This window comes from Xenia sp. Carnegie-2017, unplaced genomic scaffold (genome assembly GCF_021976095.1).
Source record: "Xenia sp. Carnegie-2017 unplaced genomic scaffold, XeniaSp_v1 HiC_scaffold_26, whole genome shotgun sequence".
NCBI classification, from domain to species: domain Eukaryota; kingdom Metazoa; phylum Cnidaria; class Anthozoa; order Malacalcyonacea; family Xeniidae; genus Xenia; species Xenia sp. Carnegie-2017.
Window position 1 is genome coordinate 823,541 of NW_025813489.1, and position 24,367 is coordinate 847,907.

Sequence of the window (24,367 nt, forward strand, 5' to 3'; positions counted from 1 at the left end):
TGTTATGAGACAAAGCGTGCTTTTTCAAACTGTAATAATACTGTATTTCACGTAACTAAACCGTGGTTACATAAATCTTAAATGAGTTGTCTTGAATAGATGATTCGTTTCACACTTTTTAGGTTATTTGGAGCGGAAGATGAGCAAATAAATTCGTATTTGTCAAGACTTGGCTCGACTACTGAAAATATGACGGCCTCCGGTGAGTATTATTTTCTTATCTGTATATCCACTCAGGTTTTTTGGTCGATTAAGACCACGAACTAATGTGCACATTAATGGTTGTACGTATTAAGGACGAGAAGAATGCACTACTGAACATCTTCTGAGTTGGAACAAGCGAAAAATTTTAAATTTGGCAAAATCACTTGTTATTCGAATGAAAAGGTTACACTTTGTATATGTCTTCAGATAATTTTCAAAATTATACTAGTGTGAGTCCATGATTCTAATGTGTGCTACGTACGTGTATAATATGAAATGAATTTACAGTTCATAGTTGTTTATAGGTCTTGTTTGAACCCAATACGTTTACTGCGCTAATATGATCATTTTTCACTGTTTTTCATTATGTGTACTTGTGTTTCGAAGACAGAAAGGTAACTTTCATCTGCAAGGGACGATTTTGTAAAGTTAAGAAGCGAACGTAATGTCCAGGATTCAGACTTGGACGACTCGATAATGCAGTGGAAAGAAGAAGTTCAACAATTTGCGAGAGGTATACCTCTGTTATAACATTGTTTACTTTCAAATATTTTTAGAAACATGGTTTAGTATTGAACAGTTCTGTACTTATGGTTGATTTTTGTTCAAACATCATTTAAAACGAAACTATATGAAATAATTCTTGGCCTGGCTCAAATTTTTATGTTTGGCAATTGCTATTTTTAACAATTCATTTTACCCCCGGAAAATATATAGCTATACAGTATTGTATGGAGTGCTTAGTAATTACGTAGATAGATTAATACTTTTTGTTGTCTGTCTAGATTCTAGAACAACAAATTGGAGTTTCTTCGTTGAAAGGTGCCGCCGAAGAGTTCTTCCTTTTGCATCAAACTGTTGAAAATGCTCAACATTTGGAAAAATTTGTAAGAGCCAATGATGATCAAACGCAGACATTCTTGGGTGATAGGCGTTTCGTTCATGACGCTCAAAACAAAGTGAAACAACTTGAACGAAATGCAACAAGATTGCTGGAATTGAAAAGACAGCTTTTAGATGGACATGTGACAGAGGAGCAGCTTCTTGAGCAAGGAAAGTCGCAGCTGGCAAAAATCACTGTAGCAAAGCTGCAGAAGAGATTAGAAATATTGTATTTTTCAGTCACTAGACGCACAAAAGAAATAACTTCTCTTGCTGGTGAGTTTTGTTGGGATTTTTTATGAGTAACTGTAAGCATTATTTTAAAGTTCGTTGCAAAATCTAAGTGAGTTAGATTTTAGATGTAGGCGACACAAAATGCAAAATATGGAACAGTTTTATTCGAGATAAATTGTGCTTTATCTAAAAGTAAACGGGTAAATACCATCTACACCATTCTCGTAGAAATATGTAGACTTATATTTATGGGCCACCTACACTTATTTTGTGCCGAATTATTTCAAAGCATTTTGCCAAATTACGGTAAAATTGCGATTTGTCGCTGTTACCTATATTATACATGTACGTACTGTAGATTCTAGCAAACGAAGATCTTCCATGAGAAAAAAATGCGCTAAAGAGAAGTCCGAAATAACATCCACCGTAGAAGAGTTAAATTGCCTCTCAAGTCTGTGTGGTCTTCCTACGACAAGTGCGGAAGAAGTCATGTCTGGAGATTTTGTTTGGTCGTTTAACCAGTGTGACATAGATAGTACGACTTCACATGGTGTGTAAAAGAAAAGCAAATATAGTTCTATGTATATTGTGACGTCCATGCTCGCTTTTAGTTTCAACTATTTTACTTCACAATATTTAGATATACTTGTGCGTTTCAAGGCACAAATTGTCGATAAGTACATGTTAGTTAAAAGATTGGAAGAGGAAAAAGCACTTCTGAACATGGAGATGAAAAATTATGTGATTTATTATTTGGAAAACGTTTTGCCTCTCCTTTGTGAAAGAAAAGAGAAGATTAAAGATACGATAGGTATACAGATAAATGTTCGTATTATGTTAAAACAAGCTTAAAGGTTGCGTATTTATATACTGTGGAATGTAATGTACATGCGTTTAACATATTTTGCAATTATTTTTTTAGTATTTACAAATAATTTTGATGAATCTGATGACTATTCTTTCTTTGGAACAGAGGTCAGATAAGTAGTGAAAATGACACCAATCTTTTAAAATACGAACATACTTATTGACATGATTACGTTTGTTTTATAGAGCTTTCTTCTAGATGAATATATACATCGCTATTGTGTGCGAAAAGACACAATGAAGACTCTGCATGGTCATCTCGCCATCACAAACTGCGGAATTGCATTTGCCAGAGTGCAGTTGAAAAAAGGTTTTCAATACTTTCACGACTTAGAACAGTCCATAGTCAACGAATATGATTGTGACAATGAATCAGACTGTAGCGATGAAGATGACGTTCATGAAGATGACTTTCATGAAGATGTTGAAGAAGAAGATGCATATAATTCGTAGTATTTTGTTGCTGAAAGCTGTGCTATCATTATTTTTATGTGCACTTTTTATAAATAGAAAATTTTTGCATGTTGCTCTTTTTGTAAGTAAAATGTATGCACATACACTTGCAAGTATAAATGTCTATATTTTAGTTATAAATGTCTTATTTCACGACTCAGAAATTTTTTATTTGGACTTCTTACGTGATATGACGCGCATAATATAAAATCTGTTCTTTTTATAATACAATGATATCAAACAAAAATATTTCCACTTGAAGATCAGGCAGAAAAATAGAAAATTTACTATAATATACATATTCAAGGAAGTTTCTTTACGAAAACAATAGAATCCATAAAGAAAAAAAATGCGGAAGATTTACGTAGTTATATATTGTGAGTAAAATCATCTGTTCCAGCAACAAACATTCTGTCAACTGGCCAAATGTAAGACTCACCAGGTCTTACGACATCTTCGTCGAATGGACCAGGAAATGGTGGAGCAACTGTTTTCCCCGGTACCACACTAGTAAAAAAGACAGATAGGTCGCCGGGAGTCACGGCCGATTATGCACCTTCAACATTCCTGAGACACATCCAAAACCACACACTACACCATTCTCGTTGGCCAATGCTACAACAGTTCCCAAGTGTACATGAAACAATTTAAATTCAAGACATAGCCATTTGCTTCGTTGATCACTATTTATAACAGAAGAAATATTGCTACGCATCATCGGCATGTACGTAGCTGCCAAAGAACCAAATCAAGTTTTAACATTTTAAAGCTGAAAGTAGTCATGTTTGGACATGCTTATTGTTGTGAAATGTGTTCCATGTTGATGACAAAATTAATCAACAAAATATCGAACTTGTTTTGCGACAACCTAAAAACTTCTAAGAACCTAAAAAATCAACCATTCTAATGCTAACACCTATGTACACTATTCCTGACCTGTGTTAAAAGTTGCTGTAGGGACAGATGAAGCAGTCGTTTTAGATATGGTAGAAACAGATGTTGTAGCGACGAAGGAGCTTGAAGAAGAGGAAGAAGAGGTTGAAACAGAAGAAAAATTGCCGATCGAGGTACATCCACTGGAAGAGGCCAGAGTGGGATTAGTGCTAAAAGAATCAGTGACGACATTTGTATTGGTATTTGTAGCAGCAGAGAGGAAGGAAGATTCGAAAGTCGCGGAAATCGTATCAAAATGAAGATCTTTGCGTATAGGAATGAATGTTGAAACAGCGCTACTAACTGGAAGAGAGGTTGTAACAGAGCTACAAAGTGTTACAGATGAAGATGCTGAAATAGAAGGGAAACAGAAAACGACACGGAAGGGAGGTAGAGGGGGATAGTACTTGTAGACGAAAGATCTGTAGATTAACTATCTTCATTTCTATCTTGCCATAACTTCTTCATCCCGGTTTGAAAAATGTTTCTGGCTGATTTTCCAATAACACCACTGCTGCTAATAAAACCTGTCGCCAAGCCAGGAGTTATAGCATAATCCCAGACGGTTGGACCTCCAGTGGTTGATGGGTGATACATTAACAGCACGTGATAACCGTGGTTCTGATGAAGAGTTTGAGCCTACAAAAAAGTCCAATTCCGAAACTAATCAAATTATACATTGATATTTTAGCATCTGCTCCAATACCCTAAGATACATTAAAGAACCCAAATCTAACCCTTTTCATCAGCAGCATTTTCTGTCTTGTCGTGGTCGAATATTGTGGTATTGAGACGGAAGAGGGCCTTTTTGGAATGAGCTGTCCACAGTTGGAACATCGCTTACATGAATTGCCCACCGCAGTAGAGCAATTACTACATATTTTCTTTCGAGAATTTGTCTAAAAAAGTCTAGTCCTCTATAACATAGAAGTGCACCACCAATTAAGTAAAAATTATTTTTTCCAGAAAATTACTGTACAAACCTTTCAGGCAATTGGATGTATTTCATAGAAAGCAACAATTGCATTTCTACACGAATAATACAAAAAGTAATACTACAAACGTGAAGATACAAGACAAGCAGTAACAAGTTGTGTGATTCCTTAACCACGGAAACTAATCATCGTAATAAAGTAAATGGTTTGAGGACTGTTTTTGTTGTTGTTGACTTACGTTTCGACAAACTTAGCAGTCATCATCTTCAGAGTCAACCTTAGAAGGACTGAAGATGACTATCTCTAAGGTTGTCGAAACGTCAGTCAACAACAACAAAACAGTCCTTCTCATAACCCTACTGACCTGGACGATCTACATCTACAAACATGAAACTAATCACATATTTACGTAACCTTTAAGTGCAAGAAAACTGTGTATTTTTAATCTCCAGTTTCAGCAACACGCATACAATTACAAACACAATTTAAACACAATAAAAGCAACAATTCAAAACACAGTTTTAATACACAGTGTACGCTTCATAGACGTTTGATATATGATAAAAGTTTGCTTGATGATAACGATGAGGGGGCAGAATAGCACAAGAACATTAATTATATGTGTGTCGTTGAGTCTTACCTATTAAAAAGTATTCCCTGCATTGTACTAACTAATTTATATGTTTTCTTGTTGAGTTGTTGAACAAAGTAATTGCTTTTAATTTCTTAACTACAACAACAGGTCATCATTTCAATTTCCTTTAGTTTTAACATAATTCTTAAATATCAGTTCTTTACCTAAAAAATTAGATTCATGCATATTTGAATGAAAGCAATGGGTATATATAGGGTGTATAAAAAAACTGCTTATTTTTATAATCAGCTGACACTTAGAATTTGTATGATTCAGCAGTAGCTGATTCTCAAAAGCCTGAAAGTCAATACAATAATACATACTTATATAGTGATGCTACTGCAAATTGCAAATCCCCTTTTTTATACACACCTTAGATGAAAAAGTCAATTGTGCATGAAATTGTTCAAACATCGAGGAAACTACCATATACTGTTTTACTTTGTTCTTTACTGAAATTAACATGCTGATTAATTTTCAAATACAATGACTCACAGATGCATATTTCCCAAAATTGCAATCATCAGAGTTGTCTCAACAATGCAAATTGGTTGTAATGTGTACTATTCATAAGTTCAGTTGTGCCTGAACGTTTTTTTTACAGTAAAATGCTTAATTCTATAAATCAGGGGTCTCCAAACTACGGCCCGCGGGGCAGATGCGGCTCGTCTGGCCTCTCAATCCGGCCCGCAGAGACACTTAGGAAAAAATAATAATATTATTAAACAAAATAAACTTTATGCAGAAAGTACTTCGTTTTACTAAAATATTCGCTCTTTGACCAGCGATATACGGTTCGTCGGCCCTCAACATGCTGGATGAAAGTTCATTTGGCCCTATGGCTGTAACGTTTGGAGACCCCTGCTATAAATGAATTGCTTTCAAAGAAACCACTTGGACACAAGTGAATGTATGAATAAATCAGCAACCCCCCCCTCATTAATGTCCAGGATGGCACTGATAACCATCAAATCAAATGTTAGCAGAGGTAGCATAGCATAACAAGCTTGCAAGTTTTACTCTTGCAATGTAAATTTCCAAACCTTATCAGTATCCATTTCTTTTGAAATCTATTCTTTACACAGTGCATATGCTGCATTCATACAGAAAATTTCCATAAAAATCACTGGTGAATTCACCCCACGTCTTAAGTCCAGTTATGTTGACTCCTATGTTGTCATTTACTGTTAAAAAAATAGATCTCAATAGAAATGAAATGATGCTCTAAAATTTATGGAGCAGGATCACAACTTACAAGCTTGGTATTCCACTTTTAGTCTCACTGCAAAATTAGGCATGTTGAAAGCATCAATGAAAGTTGGTGCACAAGCTATTTATATTGCTGAGCTGTTTTGTGTTTCTATATATTTAAGATCTAAGAAACCTTGGCCAACAATGAAGTAAAAATTAATGCATGTTTTAATCCAGAAGAAACAATTAGAACTTAGCATGGCAAAACAAGTACTTAAATGAATACCAGCTCCTCAAACTATTGAGATTGCTATATGACAGTTGGGCACAATCATTATGACTCTAGGATGCCATAACACGTCTCGTATTTCAGTTGCATTAGATCAGTGAAATGATGATACATCTAGATCCAGAGTGGGAAATTGATCGAGAAAATTAGAATCTTCTGCACGCGATAGGCGAAGGTGCTTTTGGTAAAGTGCTAAAAGCGGAGGCGTTTGATGTGGTGAAACAGAACTCAGGAAAGACTATCGTAGCCGTGAAGACTTTTAAAGGTTTGACTTTAAAGACTTTATCAGCTATACAAACGACTTGGTGTAGCTTGTAGCTCGACCAAGAAAACAACAAGCTATTCTGGTGAGAGGGCAGCTCTTTCTAACCGTTGCTCTGTTGCATTTCGGACTTTTTATAGATAGTCCTTTCCAACATATCTAACAACAACAAATAACACCTTTCTTGCTAATAAACTACTTTTTCACACTACACCTAAATTTCGTACAACCATTGGTAAAGTCCAATTTCGTGGTAATCTTTTGTTTTCAACATTTCAACATTCCTCTCCATTGCTTAAATATCATGGCAAATGTTAGGACATGATGGGAAGATTCAGAGAATATACAGTTATTGCGACGTAGTTATACTTTCATAATTGATGGATGTAATTATAATTTCTATCCATTATATGAGGCTACCGAGAGAGAGTTGATGGATCTCATCTCTGAAGCGGAAGTGATGAAGTTTATTGGTCTTCATAAAAATATCATACACTTGATTGGATGTTGCACTCAAAACGGTGAGTTGGTACAATTTTGCAACATAATTTGTTGAATTGGTCTGAATTTAACTTTCTAAAGAAAGTGAGATCATACGATATAAGAAGAAGCCATCATTTGCTCTGACGACACGAATCTATCATAAGTAAAGTTATAGCAGCCGAGCAAACTTTTAAAAATCTTATAAAAATTATGGAGTACCTAAAGTTAACGAGTGCTTGAATGTATATAAAACGTTCATGGTAACTTCAAAGCAGTACATCGTCATCTAGCAATAAGCCATCTAACTCGTTGATTTACAGGACCGCCATTGATAGTCCTTGAATTCGCAGCATTCGGTAGCTTACGACAATATCTTCGTGAAAGAAGACCTGACCGAAACGGAGACACCATGCAGATAGAAGGAGTAGAAAAGTTGTGTTTGAGGGATTTCACCTCCTTTAGTTATCAAATTGCTCGTGGAATGGAATACTTGTCAGGAAGAAAGGTAGCTTTAGATTGAACTATATCACTGCATAGGCACAAGCATTAGTGTGATGATTTATCCTTACACCAGCAATAATTTTATAGTGTATTCATCGAGATCTTGCTGCCAGGAACATTTTAGTTGGTGAAGAAAAAAAAGTAGTGGTATTTTTGCGTTCAACTTTGGAAAATTGTTTCGTTTATTGTGATACTCACGTGCGATAAATTCGAGTCTAGTCTTACATGGCGCGAACTCTTCAACAGCGGATTCGTCGAGCGATTCGAAATAGATGATGATGCAGCACCCAACATCTCTCTGCCATTCGGAAGGATTCCTGTGCATCTTTCCGTGGATTCATCCTTCACAATTGTTTGCAGCTTTCTCGTTTCTTCCATTATCTATTCCTTTCACCATATTTTTTCATCATTTTCTTTATGTAATCATCATTGAGATGGCCTAACCTTTGATGCCATATTTCAGGAGATGTATCAATTGAAGATTGAGGATATTCAAGATCCTTCACGGTATGTAACATACCATCTGTTATCACGCCAATAACATAATCTTTATTATTCTTTGATACAATACAATCATTTCCATCAAATTGGACTTTGGTTTCCATGGCAATCATTGCTGGTACGGAGAGAAGATTTTTGCCGGCTTTGGCACAAACAACACTTTGTGCAACTCAACATTGTATAATAACTTTACCAGACTTTCACCAAGAGCATGTGTCACTATGTTGTCTCCTAAATATATTTTGGTTGGTGCTTGATATTCAACATAGTCCACTAAAAAATCCTTGTTGTGTGTCATATGTTTTGTTGCAGCGGAATCGATGAACCATTCATCAGAGGGTTTAATATTATAAGAGCAACATCACTGCCTTCAATAACACATGAACTTCCTTCTTTCTTATTGGTTGAAAGGAATAACTGTTACATTCAGAAAATACTTTCAGATGTTGTCAAACTTTTACACACAAAAATACAAATATAGCAATGACTTAGAGTAAGGTTTTTGAAAATACTGAAATTCTGGGAGTATTATAATATGAAAACATTTCATTAAAATCAATAATCAATCTACGTAACGTAATAACACGACAAATGTACAAATCCGCCAAGGTTAAAATGGGAAGTTAAAAAATTGAAACTATTCATGTTGTGATAAATATTTCAAAATTTCCCAGTGCAGAAGCTATTTTAGGGCGATTTCGCTATCGACAGACGTGGTACAAATTTTGTGCGCCCTCCCCCCCCTGCTCGCAAAATCCTTGCGACGCCACTGCCAAAATGTAACCAAATGCCTAAATGCAGGAAGACTAAAATGTCCAATTGCGTTGTTTTCAGCTGCCATCCTCGATATTCATTTACGCGTACAAGTAAAACTGTAACATTACGTAGCTATGTTTGATCTTCAACAATTTTAGTTGTGTATAAAAATTGTATATTTTAGTTGTGTATTTAGTTGTGTTTGGTATTTTAATTGAAAGACCTTGTTTCAGTGATTTTAAATCTACAATTGAAATTGAAATTGGATTGGTGAAAGTGATTTTACGGACGTTCAAAGTCACGATTTTCAGCATTTTTTTTTGCGAGCTTTTTGATCGGTATGCTTATGAGTTGTGACGTAGAAAGTTGAACACATATATCAACATGACATATTCTACTTGTAATCTTAATAAGAAACGCGGAGGAAAACGCTGTGTTGCTGGCAGACCTAATCAAATTGGTTGCGCCAATGATTCAAAAACAGAAGGAATGTCGATGCATCTGTTTCCTAAAAAAGAAACAGAGCCGCAAAGACATAGAAAATGGGTAAATTTTGTGCGTAAACATAGACCGGGTTTTGAGGCTTCCTCGATCTCGTGTCTGTGTTCTGCACATTTTGAAGATTCTTGTTTTGACCTTAATTTGAGCGTGCAAGTCAAGCTCAAAAGAAGGTTGAAGAAAGATGCTATTCCAACCATTGACGTGGCTGGGATTCCTGAACCATTACAGGACGAAATAACCGATCAAAAGCGCAGACAAGTAAGTTTACGCTTGTTTATGATAATTTTTCTTTTGTCATATAAATTCGATATAAGTTTTGTAGATTATTCGACATACCCTCCATAAGCCATCGCTGAAGGAAACATGCTCTCTCGATGAGGAATTACCATCTACTAGTGATGGAGCTGAGCATGTTGAAGTATGCACTGGGGCAGCAAACGATTCGCTATTTAAAGAAGAACTACATGCCGTTGGTGAAGATATTTGTGAATCCAAGTCTCCATATAAATCGTGCCATCGTCTTAAGAAAAAACTTACATCTTTACAAAAGACTTTAAGCTGGTATAAAAAGACAAAAGCATCTTTGAAGAAAAAGGCCCAGAAGTTGCAAAATGAACAAGTAAAGAATGTTCTTTTCATGTCTAATAAACAAGAACTTTCAACTATAACGGATAGATATAGAAGAAAAGCACCCGAACCTTTGTGCAGCCAGTTTCCCAACAAACGATCCAAGGCTGAAGCAATAAAAAATATGTTGCGAGGAACAAGCATGTCAGTCATGCACTTTATCCGTGCTGTAAGTATGGGATAATGGTATTGTTTACAATTATTTTAGGATGTAATGATCTGCATTTTTTCCTTAGTGGAACAGCAAAGACAGCAGTTACAAGACCCAACAGATGATGCGGATCAAATATTAAATAGCGCTGGGAATAAAAGTACTCGCAAATGTACTAAATGCAAAGCTCCAATGAAAGGACATCCTCGAGGTCAATGCTCCACTGAAAAAGAAAATATTGAAGTTGGTAGACGGTAGGGCAGTGGTCAGACATTGCTTGGAGCCTGTCTGGAATGGAGAAGTAAGGCACCTCGTTCCCACCACCAGCCGGAGTGTTCACATTAGGCAAGTGATAGTACCCTCTAGCCTCCCTATCTGGGCACTGATATACACACCTTTCCTGATGATTACAGTATTAATATAACATTGAATGATATGTATACCTCTCAGATTGAAGATGACTATCTCACTCGATTGTGCGACTAATTAATTTTCATGAATAATTTTTTTTATTGTAGTTTAATGCTCAACATGCCTTTTGCGGATGCAGTGCTTTCAAGTGTGAAGACCTTATAAGATAAGTTCATGTGGCTTGCTATTTTCCATTTTTACATTTATGCTATGATTTAATTCCATATAATTTTTATTTTGTCTTTTTTCCCAGACTGACATTGAAGAAAAGATTTTCTTTACCATATAGTGCATCCATGTATCTCCTATTTGGTTTTCATCTAGGCATATTTCCTGACCGTTCTAAACTCAGCAAAGAAGGCCAACAGTCTCTACAGTGCACAAGTTAAAAGACCTTTCCATCATTGCCCCTCTGATGGTATGTAACCTTTTGTGTTACCACTTGGATATGCTTTCCGAATAAAGTGGTAAACACAAGCAGGTAAAGGCCGAGTATTCTCCCATCCCATAGACCCACAAAACCATCGCATCAACCATCTGTATGCCACAGCTCTCAAGTACCTGAAGTAAATAAAAAGGTTGGACTAATTATTGTTGATGAAACAATGTTGATTATAACATTGTTTCTCATACAATTTACAATCTTACATATTTAATGATTGTGATGCTTGGCGGCGATAAGCACGTCCATTCCTATCTCTCAATAGTGGCCCGATGGTTTCAAGGACAGCCTCATGAACTAAAGGCCCAAATTTGGCATGCTGTGTTATGCATGATATTTTCTCAATGCTGCCATCGAATGTCATTTTCTGCAAAGCTGGCCCTATTTCCTTACAGCATCTGTACTCTAATGCGCCTTCTAACAAATCGGTATGACAGCATTGACAATTACACCTGAAACGTGGGAGCATTGTGGTTTATAAAGTAATTTTATGTTTATTACAAACAGGAGAAAAGAACAACTTACCATTCACCGAGTGGAATTACGCCATCACTTCGTTGTTCTAATGTCGCAGGGAGAATTCCATCGGGATCATCTGGAGTATGCACTTCATCACCATCTCCTGCGAGCGGTTCATCGTCATATGCGAAGTCGTTTAAATGCTCGACGGATAACCCACGGATTCCGAGCTCGAATCAGATACGCATTCAGACATCGAATTCGAATTATCTGACCACTGATTTTAAGTCATACTTTCCGGACAACTTGTTTTTTAATATTTTATTGAAAATACTGTCATTATTTGTTTTTAAGACAAGAAAAACGACAACAAAATCACCTTCTATAATATAATATTATATTGACGGAAACAGACGTGTTCAACTATCTACGTCACAAGTATCAATATGGCGTCGTAAAAAATTCGCAAATAGTACCCGACTTTGGAGGCAAAATTAAGCAACTTATATTAATCTTTTTAAGTCCAGCGACATGTCATAGTTCTTCAAATAATCCAAATTTTCAATTAAGCTCATAAAAAAGGGGGGCTAAAATTCGTGATATAACCACTTTAAAGTGATAATGCGAAAACTTTAAACTTTCTTGTCACGAGACTATACGAGTTGTTATTTCCAAAGGAAACCTGCTGTTTTCTCTACAGTATTTTTATCAACAAGCGAAACCTTCAAAACTTCACACAATTTCCAGTATTGAAATTCCGAGGAATTTCAAGAGCCTGTGGGACAAAAAAAAACCCGCATTCTATGGAGCAAGCAGAAAACTAAGCCAGACTCCTAATATAGTGCTTTCAAGTACAATGAAAAAAAATATTGCAACATGTAAGCCGACAAAGTTGTCGACTTGGCGGCTTTTTCTTCCTTTTAAGATAAATCATTGAATGCATGGGTGACTGAATCTGGACCTGTCGTGATTCACAATAAACTAAAATAGAAATGACATCAAGGCAAGAATGCTATTTTCAAATTTCAACTTTTCCAGAACAAAGAGGACGTATAATTTATGCTAAAATGATTCAGCATTTATTGACCGCCGGTTATAGGAAGTCGTTATGACATTGAACGCGTTCACTGTCACGAAAAATCGAGATGTTTCAGACTCGCCATGTATTTTAACACAAGGCCAACACAGTACGTGAGTTTGAGAGGAAACTTCCTCGAGTCATGGTGTACAAAATTAAACACCTTTTAACAACTACCATATGTCACCCTATTGTAATCCAATGTTTTGAATAATTAATTGCACAGTTCAAGTCAAACAAATGCAAAACAATCGACAAAGCTATTGCAAAAAAAGCACTAAAAAACCCTAAATTGTGAAGAGCGATTACTACAATAGTTTCGTCTGACGTACATCAAACAAATTCTAACCTTCTATTTCTTGACGTTAACGGCTCTCCACGGAGGCAATATTTCCCATCTCTTCCAATTGTTTGTGCAAACTTATGAGTCTACAATAGAAACACCAGCATATACTTGCTAGTCGCGTCGTACATTGCCATAAGGGACCTTACGATGCGACAACGGCAACTGCGACGGCACCGGAGTTTGATCCCTTTTTTTAACTGAGCATGCGCACGCACCATCTGTACGTTGTTTACACGTTTTGAAAAGACGGAACCGACGTGAAAACAACAACTTTGGCGTCGCTTCAGAACGGCAGAGAAAAAAAATCAAAAATCTTGCAAAAATCATTCGATTGTCAAATGGCGAGGTGAGTTTTGTTATCTTTGGCTTAATATATGTAAATGAGGTTATGGTTGACTCAGACTTTATGCTTAAATGGCTACTTATGGCTTAAAATGCTTACATATTTTTCTGAATATCTCTTTGTAGCACTACTGTTGCTTCACGTGCATCTATGAAATGGTCCTCAAGCCATGATATAGCTTTATCACGACAAATCTTGCTATTTAGACCATGGATTCACATAAGAGGATCAACTGAAAGAGGCCAAATTTGGGAAAACATTGCTAAATCGCTCAATGCTTTGGAAATGCCAAAATTCCATGTATCTCAGAGATCTGTTCGCGATCGATATCAACTGCTCGAAAAGAACTACAAAAGAAAACAATCAGAAGAAGAAAGAGCCAGTGGTATTTCACCCGAAGAGAGTGAACTTGACGAGGCTATGGAGGACATCATAGCTCAGTTTGAGGAAGCTGATCATTTAAATGAACAACTCACGTTCAAGAAAAAACAGAGAGCTCAGGCAGAAGTTGAAAAGGCTGTAGAAATGCGTCGCTGCTCAATGGAAACGTTCAAAGAAACGAAAAAGAGGAATGGCGAGGAAGAAAATAACGAGCCATCTGCTAAAAGAAAAGGACCAGTGGATCGGATGTCATGCGATACCTGCGAGAAAAAGGCGAAATTGATATAAAAATGAAAGCTGATGAAGTCGAGCTGAGAAGAACGGAAAGTGAACGACATTACGAACTTATGCAGGAAGAACTACGCATTAGAAGGCTTGAAGCTGAACGCCAAAATGAGCAGAATGAGCAACAAGTTATGCAGTTAACTAATTCCCAAATGATGCAACAACAACAGATGAAACAGCTATTTGAAGTGACTTAAGGTATGATGTTACAGCAGCAGCAGCAAAGTGCTTCTTTTGTAGCTATATTTGAAAAGTTTGCAACAAAATTCAACTAAAAACCGTAACAATCATTGTGTTTTATTTGATTTTTTGTTTGCATATCATTGTTCTGTTGAAAGAAAGTGTTTATAAGACATTTAATATTTCTAAACATAAACATAAATAAGAATAATGAAGGATTAGGACTAATTTTTTGGTCTAACTTACATTGTTATTTGTATTGTTTGTATTAAATATTGTTGTTTTAGTTATTGTTTTGGTCTATTCATTCTGTACTCTGTTAAAACATGTCAAACGTTTATGTAAACATTGCAGCACAATACAGCATTTATAATACCTCTTTTCATTCATTGTCAAAAATATTCATCTAAAGCAGGTGGATCAAGCTGAAAATAAGTGGAGGTTGTTGACTGATATAGGCAAGTGCGTGCATTATGAATTAAGGCAGAACAAACATACATTTTCCCACTGCACTCAAGTGAACTTCAAGATTTTTCTTAAAGTCTACAAATTTAAAATAGTTAACAACATCACCAAACACCCACTCTACTGCCGCCCTGACAGAGCTCATAGATTTGTTCCATGCAAGTTGGTCTGCTGTTAGCCCAGCCCTTTGTATGGAGCTTGAAGATGTGGTCTAAGAGGGTAAGCTGGATCCCCATACACACAAAGTATATCTCCTTCAGGATTCATTGAGTATTGCTGCATTTGATTCAAGATACCAGACATTGCCAGCATGGCACTGTCATGTCGTTTTCCTTCGACTGGGCCATACAAATTAGCAATTAGTCCATTAGGGGCTGCTATAGACTGAAACTTTATGGCGTGTACTCGTTTATGACCGTTGTAAAGTACACGTTGATTTTTTCCTGGTCTAGTCACAGGTCTGACTGTACCATCTATGAACCCCCAGCAGTTTGCCAATGGAGCACCTTGGCTGTGTACTGCATCAGCAAATATTTGTAAATTGGAGGAGAAAGCCAGGGTTGATTTAAAGAAGAACAAATGTCCCCATCGCTCATATGTGAAGTTGATAACTTCGTTTGTTATCATGCATAGCTGTGGAATGGGTCTTCCAAATGTTGGCACCAGATCTGCAAAGCGGCAAGGATAAGCAAACCTCATCAAAAATATACAAAGCGCCTCAATGCCGTCGACTTGAACACCATTATAACAAGTTACCTCTAGAGGTAGCTGCATTACGTCGCGTAGGTGGTACATATCGTTGCGATAAAATCGAAAATTGTTTTTGCACTCATCGTCAGAAAACTTGTAAATGGAAAACTTGTCGTTCTTTCTGTAACACATATTCGGGTTTTTTGGTTTATATATTTCGTATAGCAACATGCAGTCATCTACACCAAGAAAACCATCTCCATGAGAAAGTAACAGAGCGTCTCTGATGCACGGCATCATGGAAAATATATAAATATGGAAGCTAGCTGTTTAGCGAAAACTTTTATCAACATAAAGATTTCCCGCGCTTTTACGAACGTCGCCTTATCGTAAGGACAACATAGCTACAACGAGAACGGCAACGGCAACTAGTCGATCCAGTCCCTTCAGAGTAGATTGAGGTTGCCGTCGCAGTTGCCGTTGTCGCATCGTAAGGTCCCTATAAACCAATATAATCCGACAGCTATTTCCACCGTAAAATATTTCATCCCTTTCGGTGCAGTATAAGTTCTACATCGCCAACATCGCTTTGCATATATGCCAAACATAAAACCATTTCCGTGTACAAAAGAAATCTGGATTTCCCTGTCGTCAACATTCATTCTGGAATCATTGAACACGTGCACTTGTGTTATTCCGATATTGAACACTAGATTTCATCTATCAAACCGACAAGGTCTCAATATTCTTTGTATCGTCACGTGAGAATTTCATTTTAGAAGAAGACAAGAACGTTTTAAAAATATAAACATCTACTAATCTATCCTTTCAATGAAGGTACAACTCTATAATTCATTATGCAACAGTATGACATGAGGAGAATAAATCTTTAATAACTAATTTCGGTTAAGTTAAACATTTTAACGATTTTAACCACAAATTCATGATTAAATTCCTGAGGATAGCGTTATCCATTGGATAGCTAAAATTTTCAAACTCTTAAAAAAGGTGTTTATTTTTTCTCACGACCAAGAAATTTTGTAATCTTCGAAACAATATTTTATTTCAGCGATTGCACTGTTCAAATCGTACATTTTTCTCTTATAAAGATCGTTCAGAAAAATTTCGTTCAGTTCAAATCGTACATTTTCTCTTATAAAGATCGTTCAGAAAAATTTGCTATCCAGTGGATAACGATATCCAGGCTTTGTGCAACCGGCCCCTGCAAGTCACGCAGCTAATACAACATAATCCACTAAGCGTTTTAAGACAATTGAAGAGAGCACCCGAAGTGTTAAACTTTCACTGTTATCTGTGTCAATCTTATTTCTCTGAAGTAGACTATCCTTGATAAGAAATGCGTCGTATAGGGTATCATATGACCCTAAGCCACACATTTCTGTCAAGTTACGTCATATTTGTCGATGTAATATTTAGTCGTGGCCAGGTTGTCGCACATTTCTTCACCGGAAATGAGTCACACGTGTACAGCGAAAGGCGAAGGACAGCTATTACATCAACACCTTTCTTCGAACTAACGGTGTAACGTTCTTCACATGACACGCAAATGTTCTCGAAGAAGAATATACAATTGATGATTAAATTTCCTTGGTGTCGATCATAGTGCCGAATAATTTTGCATCGCATGCAAAAACGCTTGAAAGACGTTGATTTGATTGTTTCTATTCAAACAGACTCTCAAGTAATTCCTCCAAACTTACACCATCTCTTGCTTCGATGAATTCCCAAAGACTGAAAACAAGGAACAAAAATATGCATTACGTGAAATTCGTCAACAAATACATGATACCATCTTATCCCATGATGCAACTGTGTATTATTTGAAATAATAACTTTACCTCGACGAGTTCCCAATCAAACTTTCTCCTTTACTGTTGTTGTAACGGCGTAAGTTCACTTTAGCTATAGAACTATCAGGATTGGCTAAAGGAAGATGTGAAACACATTAAGATTAAACCGTATTGACATGAACCAGCCATCAGTCGGCTCAAAAACAATGACGTACAGTTACAAACCGTGCTTATAGAAACAGCTTGATCCAAAAGGGCAACTTCCTTTACCAGTGTCAAAGTACTTACATGGCTTCTTGCTGGAAACAAAAAATGAAACATTGAAAATTGCTTTCAAATTTCATGGCAATTTTTTTTCTAAATTAAGACGAAAGCACAGCTCGGATGATGGAAAACGATGTGAAAAGTAAAATAAAAATCTCAATTTTATAATTAACTTCGACTTTTATTGTCGATTTCAGTTAACTTTTCAAAGGCGGTTGCCAAGTTACTTTATAATGTTGCCAATTACCTTTCCAAATATGGAATATTCACAAGTTCACAAGTTGTGTACTTGAGTACTGAAGTTGTGAACTAAAGTTGCGAAGTACTATGGACTCTCCTGTCGGGGCGACAGATGAGTAGGCATGCAGGTCTATCTGCGAGAGTGGGACCTCATGTGTGAATGGAGGCCAATTTGTGATGCACACGAACGTCCGCAAACGCTGCAGGGGTAGGAGACAAGAGGGGCAGAGCATTGCTTCCTTCGGGCCCTCTTCTCCTTGATGGCGACTGCTCTACCGGCTTCGAAGTTCTGAACGCCCTGGGAGCATAGATGCCTCCACTGCAGTCTGTCTCCCGCGAACTCCTCCAATGTGTTTGGGTCTATGTTGCAGCTCTTGATGTTGGCTTTAAGGGTGTCTTTGTATCTCTTCAGCGGTCTTCCTTGTACACGAATCCAGTCTTGTAGTTGACCATACAGCAGCATCTTTGGGTTTCTGCTGTCATCCATCCTTACGACATGGCCTGTCCATCGAAGTTGAGCTTTGATGATCAAGCTCTCAATGTTGGAGAGTCCACACCTTTCAAGGACTTCAAGGTTGGACACTTTGTCCTGCCACTTGATGCGGAGGATTTTTCTCAGGCAACGCTGGTGGAACTGCTCCAGCTTTGTATGTGCCTGCAATAAGTGGTCCAGGTTTCACAGCAGTACAGCAGAACACTCAGGACCACAGCCCTGTACACAGCAATTTTGGTGACGATCTTGATGCCGTGTTCCTGCCAGAGTCTTCTCTTTAGTCTGCCGAAAGCAGCACTGGGCTTTGCAATACGCAGCGTTACCTATGCGTCCAGGGAACCAATGTTGCTTATGGTGCTGCCAAGGTAGCAGAACTTGTCAACAGTCTTGATGTTGGTGTGGTTAATGATGACAGGAGGTGGTGGTGAGGTGTCACGAGTCTGGGATGGTGGAAGCTGGACCAGGGTCTCAGTCTTGCGCAGGCTGATGGTCAGCCCAAAGTGATCACATGCAGTTGCGAAGCGGTCTGTTATGCACTGGATGTCTTCATGGGAGTGGACGGCTAGTGCACAGTCGTCTGCGAAGAGAATTCACGCAGGAGTGCCTCGTAGACTTTGGTCTTGGCCTGAAGTCTTCTGAGGTTGAAGAGCTTTCCATCAGTGCGGAACTGAATTGTCGAAGTCACGGAAGGCGTCGAGCAGCATCGCTGCGAGCAGGATGGAGAAGAGAGGGGGCAAGGACACAACCTTGCTTCACACCGTTCTTCACAGGAAACGGGTCCGATGTCTCCCCACTTTTCTGGACTCTTGCCTGCATACCATCGTGAAAGGAGGCTACAAGAGACTAGCTTCTTTGGACACCCGAATTTTCTCAGTTTCTTCCAAAGGCCTTCCCGATTAACGGTATCGAATGCCTTAGGTCTACGAAGACCATGTGGAGTTCCTTGTTTTGCTCACGGCACTTTTCCTGTAACTGGCGAATAGCAAAAACCATGTCAGGAGTTCCCCTGCCTGTCGGGAAACCACACTGAGATTCAGGGACGATGGCCTCGGCAACATTTGTGATTAGCCTGTTTAAGACTACTCGGGCCAAAACCTTGCCTGCGATGAAGAGGAGGGATATGCCTCGATGGTTGTCACATAAGGTATTATCGCCTTTCCTCTTATAGATGTGCACAACGGCAGCATCTTTGAAGTCCAGGGGGACCTTGACGACTTTCCAAACTTCCTGGAACAGGGATGTCAGTTTGTCCAGGAGTGCCTGGCCACCGTTCTTGTAGACGTCAGCTGGAATGCCATCAGCCCCAGGAGCCTTTCCAGACACTGTCTGCTTGAGGGCTTTCGCAACCTCGTCTCTGGTGGGTGGGTCGGCAATTTTCCACTTTGATTGGCAGCTGGGGGAGGGACTCAATGGCTTCTTCGTTCATCTGTGACTCTTTATTCAGCAGCTTGTTAAAGTGTTCAGCCCAGCGTGAAAGTATGTCAGCTTTGTCTGTTAGCAGTTTCGCTCGGTCTACAGAGCTGATGGGGGTAGAGCCTGACGATTTTGGACTGTACACCGCGCGAAACCCATCGTAGAGCTTTTTTGAGTCGTGAGCATCAGCTGCCACTTGGATTTCTTCGGCTTTCTTTTCCCACCGGGCGTTCTTCTTTTCCCGCAGCTTGTGTTGCACATGCTGCCTCACTTGCTGGTAGTCTTGCTTCTTCTTCTCGCAATCTTTGTCACCTATAAGGTCGCTGTGAGCCTTATGGAGCCTGTCAATAAGCCTGTTGATCTCAGCGTCATTCTCGTCAAACCAGTCTCGATGTTTTCGCTCAACGTATCCAAGGACACTCGCTGCAGAGTTGTAGACGGTTTCTTTGAAAATGCTCCAGTCTTCCTCTATACCTCGCCCGTGATGTTAATGTTTCCCAGGGCTACCTCTAGCTTCTCTTGCAGCTCTTCTTTGTTGGGTGGAATGCGAGCTACATTCAACTTCCTCAGTGGCTTCTCTCTTGCTGATTTGTTCTTTCTGGCGAGCTGGATGTTCATCTTGCTCCGTAGCAGGCGGTGATCAGACCAACAGTCGGCTCCACGCATGCAGCGTGTGATGTGCACGTCACTGCGGTCCCTCTGGCGGACGATTACGTAGTCTTTGTGATCGGACATATCTTTTTACCTCCAGTTGTTTATTCCTGGTTAGTAATTCCTCCATCTCGGAATGTGCCAATTTTTCCTATCGACATAAAATAAAAGTCATGGAAATAGCTGGTAACAGGAAATGTTAATAAATCTCTTCCAGTGTTATTGGCAAATGATCGACTTGTCCATAAGACAAAATCATGCAGTAACTGCATATATTTCGATGAAAGTCATACGTAGCAAATTCACTTCAAATAATTCTTTATCATCTATCATAATGTAAAGAATTTACAGTAGTGCTTTTACAAAATAACAATTCATTGATGGATATGAATTTCATAACAATAGTTTTCTCATGGGCTCTCTTGAGACTTTTCCATGTCATTCGTAAAAAGCAGTTCAATTCAGTTTGAAATGAAATATACAAATCTCAGGCCATTGGAAAAACAGCTCATGCTTTAAAAAACGATATAAGAAGCTTCACTCGAGCTCATGATAGCACGGTCAGCTTTGATCGACCTACGCACACCTTACTCCTCCTGTGTATCTACATTTACACATGCATACCTTACTCCATCCGTGTATTATACATTTACCCGTTAAGGTTATCTATTGACTGGCCTACGCAACGTAATGAACAAGACGCCTGTTTCAAAACAACGTCGACCAACGTCAGATCATCAAGTCTTGCATTCTGTTGGAGGAATGAGTAAAAGAGAAGTGAAAAATTTGATCCTAAAGAAGGAAAATGGACACCAATTTGTAAGCATTCGTGAATTTCGTGGCAACCTGTAATCATACTTTTTTTCTAGCTTTCACAGTAAATTTGCTTGAAATATTAGTTGTTTTTAACAAGTTTTACTACGTATACTAGTTGGTTTATTGCGCTATTCATGGTGTAGTGCATATGTACGCATAAATAACGATGTGAACGGCTGTGAATGTACGTGGAGTTGTAAGCTGTAGTTGGGAATGCGTTTTACACAACAATTGCACTGCCTCAAAGGCCAAATCCCTAACTTCTGTAAGGCAAAAAGTTCCCTTTTTATGACGTTTTAATCGTATTTGTCCTTACTGTAGGCTCCATGAGTATCTGTCGCTGGGGAGCAAGTATGGGTTCAGTAGGACCTTATCTGTATATTTGCGGTGGTAGCGATGACTCGTCACGGTTTGATACAGTTGAAAGGTACGATCCATACAATGACGTTTGGGTGCAATCTGAACCCATGCTCTCAAGCCGAAATGGATTTGGTGTGTGTGGTGCTGATGGTAAAGTTTATGCTATAGGTAAGTTATTGTAGCTAGTTGATATAAAAATTATATTTGAAGTTTGCACTCTATAGCTGCTGTCTTGAAGGGCCGTTTTCAACAGTGTGGTTTAATAGATGCACATATACCTAAACCTCAAACGAAACTTGCATGACAATATAGAAATATAGGTAACAATATAGAAGTATAGGTAACAATATAGAAGTATAGGTAACAATGTAGAAGTATAGGTAACAATATAGAAGTATAGGTAACAATATAGAAGTATATAGGTAACAATATAGAAGTATAGGTAACAATATAGAAGTATAGGTAACAATATAGAGGTATATAGGTAACAATATAGAAATATTGGTAACAATATAGAAGGATAGGTAACAATATAGAAGTATAGGTAACAATATAGAAGTATAGGTAACAATATAGAAGGATAGGTAACAATATAGAAGAATAGGTAACAATATAGAAATATAGGTAACAATATAGAAATATAGGTAACAATATAGAAGTATAGGTAACATTATAGAAGAATAGGTAACATATAGAAATAATAGAAGAATAAACAATATAGAAGAATAGGTAACAATATAGAAATAGGTAAAATATAGAAGAATAGGTAACAATATAAAGAATATAGGAATAGAAATATAGGTAACAATATAGAAAGAATAAATATAGAAGAATAACAATATAGAAGAATAGGTAACAATATAGAAGTATAGGTAACAATATAGAAGTATAGGTAACAATATAGAAGTATAGGTATATAAATATAGAAATATAGGTAACAATATAGAAGTATAGGTAATATCAATATAGAAGTATAGGTAACAATATAGAAATATAGGTAACAATATAGAAGTATAGGTAACAATATAGAAGTATATAGGTAACAATAGAAGTATAGGTAACAATATAGAAGTATAGGGTAACAATATAGAAGTATAGGTAACAATATAGAAGTAGGTAACAATATAGAAGGTAACAATATAGAAGGTATATAGAAATATAGGTAACAATATAGAAGTATAGGTAACAATAGGTAGTAATATAGAAGAATATAGAACAATATAGAAATATAACAATATAGAAGGGATAGGTAATATAGGTAACAATATAGAAATATAGGTAACAATATAGAAATATAGGTAACAATATAGAAGAATAGGTAACAATATAGAAGAATAGGTAACAATATAGAAGTATAGGTGTAGTGACGTACATAACGTGCGTACATCACTCATCTAGATTCGTGTATTAGCAATAGAGGAAATAGCCAATCCTACACTTACTCAAACGCGCTACTTAAACTTACGCACTTAACTTTATAATTACGTAAAACTACTCAAGTTTCAAGTACATTATCCGCTGTGTAATAACTGCACCTTCTTTAACCAAATGTATAAAAAGCCTGTAAATAAATTCTAACATATAGAACTCTCACGACTGTTGTAAATAACTTCTTCGCTAGTGAATAAAAATAATCACATAATTTAATAGCGTTCTAGTACATTGAACTCACGTTCAGAGCTCATACGAAAGACTTATATATAACGCTAAATTGGTGACCCCGAAAGATATTCTTTACTGGCGAAATGGCTACAACTGATGAACTCAACACTTCTTCAACGACAGATTCTTCATCTGTCACACCAACCGCTTCTATGATCAGCATCAAACTTCCACCATACTGGCCTAACGATCAAGAACTTTGGTTTTCTCAAATTGACGCTCAATTTACGACGCGCAATATCACCTCACAAAAAACGAAATACGCTTACGTTGTTGGTTCCCTTCAACCCGAAATTGCTCAGGAGGTTCGCGATATCATCCTTCATCCCCCAGCTCGTGATCCATATGACATCCTGCGACGCGAGTTAATCCACCGTACCTCAACATCTGAGCAACAGCGACTTCACCAACTGCTCACAGGCGAAGAACTAGGAGATCGGAAGCCTTCCCAACTCCTTCGCAAGATGGAACAACTACTTGGTACCCAGACATTGCCCCCCTCCATCATGAAACAATTATTTATACAACGTCTCCCTACCAATGTTCAGGCTATTCTGGCACCTACACAGGACACTCTTGACCTCAACAACCTTGCCAAGTTGGCCGATAAAATTAGAGAGGTCAACAACATTCAACAACCCACATCACCCTTTCGACCGTGGCAACAGAACCTATTGTTGACACATCTGCCAAATCTGGGAGCTTCATCAACTTCGCAAGACAGTTTCTGATCTTGCTGCGTCAGTACAGGCTCTGAATCTTCGTTTCCCTTCATCGTCAGATGTCAATAACCGTCCACCTCGCCCTCGTAATCCGCAACCGACTGATCCCACTCACAGATCATCTAATAATGGTTATTGCTGGTATCACGCCAAATTCGGCGCCACTGCCCGCAAATGTGTTCAACCTTGTACTTTCCACACATCGCTACCGTCAAACTACAACGCCAGACAATAGACGCGGCAACATCGTCTGGCGCTTCAACACAAAGCCGCTTATTCTTCATTACCGATCAGACCACCAAACGACGATTTCTCATCGATACAGGTGCCGAAGTTAGCGTCATCCCACCACTTTCCGCAGATCGACGACAACGCCAAGCTTATGACCTCCAGGCAGCCAATTCCTCTACAATTGCTACCTACGGCAAGAGGTCAATCACCCTCAACTTTG

General features: G+C 37.9%; 3 protein-coding genes and 1 pseudogene across 3 annotated transcripts; all 4 read left to right on the forward strand.

Moving 5' to 3' along the window:
• The first annotated feature begins 624 nt into the window (after positions 1–624).
• Positions 625–1,939, forward strand: LOC124453889. Its single transcript, XM_047004722.1, has 3 exons — positions 625–718; positions 997–1,362; positions 1,679–1,939. The coding sequence occupies exons 1-3, from the start codon at positions 682–684 to the stop codon at positions 1,876–1,878; spliced, it is 603 nt and encodes a 200-aa protein (XP_046860678.1). The 5' UTR covers positions 625–681; the 3' UTR covers positions 1,879–1,939.
• Positions 1,940–3,851: 1,912 nt separating this feature from the next.
• On the forward strand, positions 3,852–8,075 carry LOC124453933 (annotated as a pseudogene).
• Positions 8,076–13,268: 5,193 nt separating this feature from the next.
• LOC124453934 lies at positions 13,269–14,152 on the forward strand. The gene is made up of 2 exons (XM_047004759.1): positions 13,269–13,486; positions 13,609–14,152. Exons 1-2 carry the CDS (start codon positions 13,479–13,481, stop codon positions 14,150–14,152), a joined length of 552 nt encoding a protein of 183 aa, XP_046860715.1. The 5' UTR covers positions 13,269–13,478.
• Positions 14,153–23,277: 9,125 nt separating this feature from the next.
• LOC124453935 lies at positions 23,278–23,925 on the forward strand. Its single transcript, XM_047004761.1, has one exon. The coding sequence runs from the start codon at positions 23,278–23,280 to the stop codon at positions 23,923–23,925; it is 648 nt and encodes a 215-aa protein (XP_046860717.1).
• The last annotated feature ends 442 nt before the right edge of the window (positions 23,926–24,367 follow it).

Excerpts from the sequence above, each read along its gene's own strand:
- LOC124453889 (XM_047004722.1), top strand. The coding sequence starts at position 682 with ATGCAGTGGAAAGAAGAAGTTCAACAATTTGCGAGAG. Across the intron at positions 719-996 it reads AGTTCAACAATTTGCGAGAG|AACAACAAATTGGAGTTTCT; the intron begins GTATACCTCTGT and ends TCTAGATTCTAG. Across the intron at positions 1,363-1,678 it reads AGAAATAACTTCTCTTGCTG|ATTCTAGCAAACGAAGATCT; the intron begins GTGAGTTTTGTT and ends TACGTACTGTAG.
- LOC124453935 (XM_047004761.1), top strand. The coding sequence starts at position 23,278 with ATGGCTACAACTGATGAACTCAACACTTCTTCAACGACAGATTCTTCA.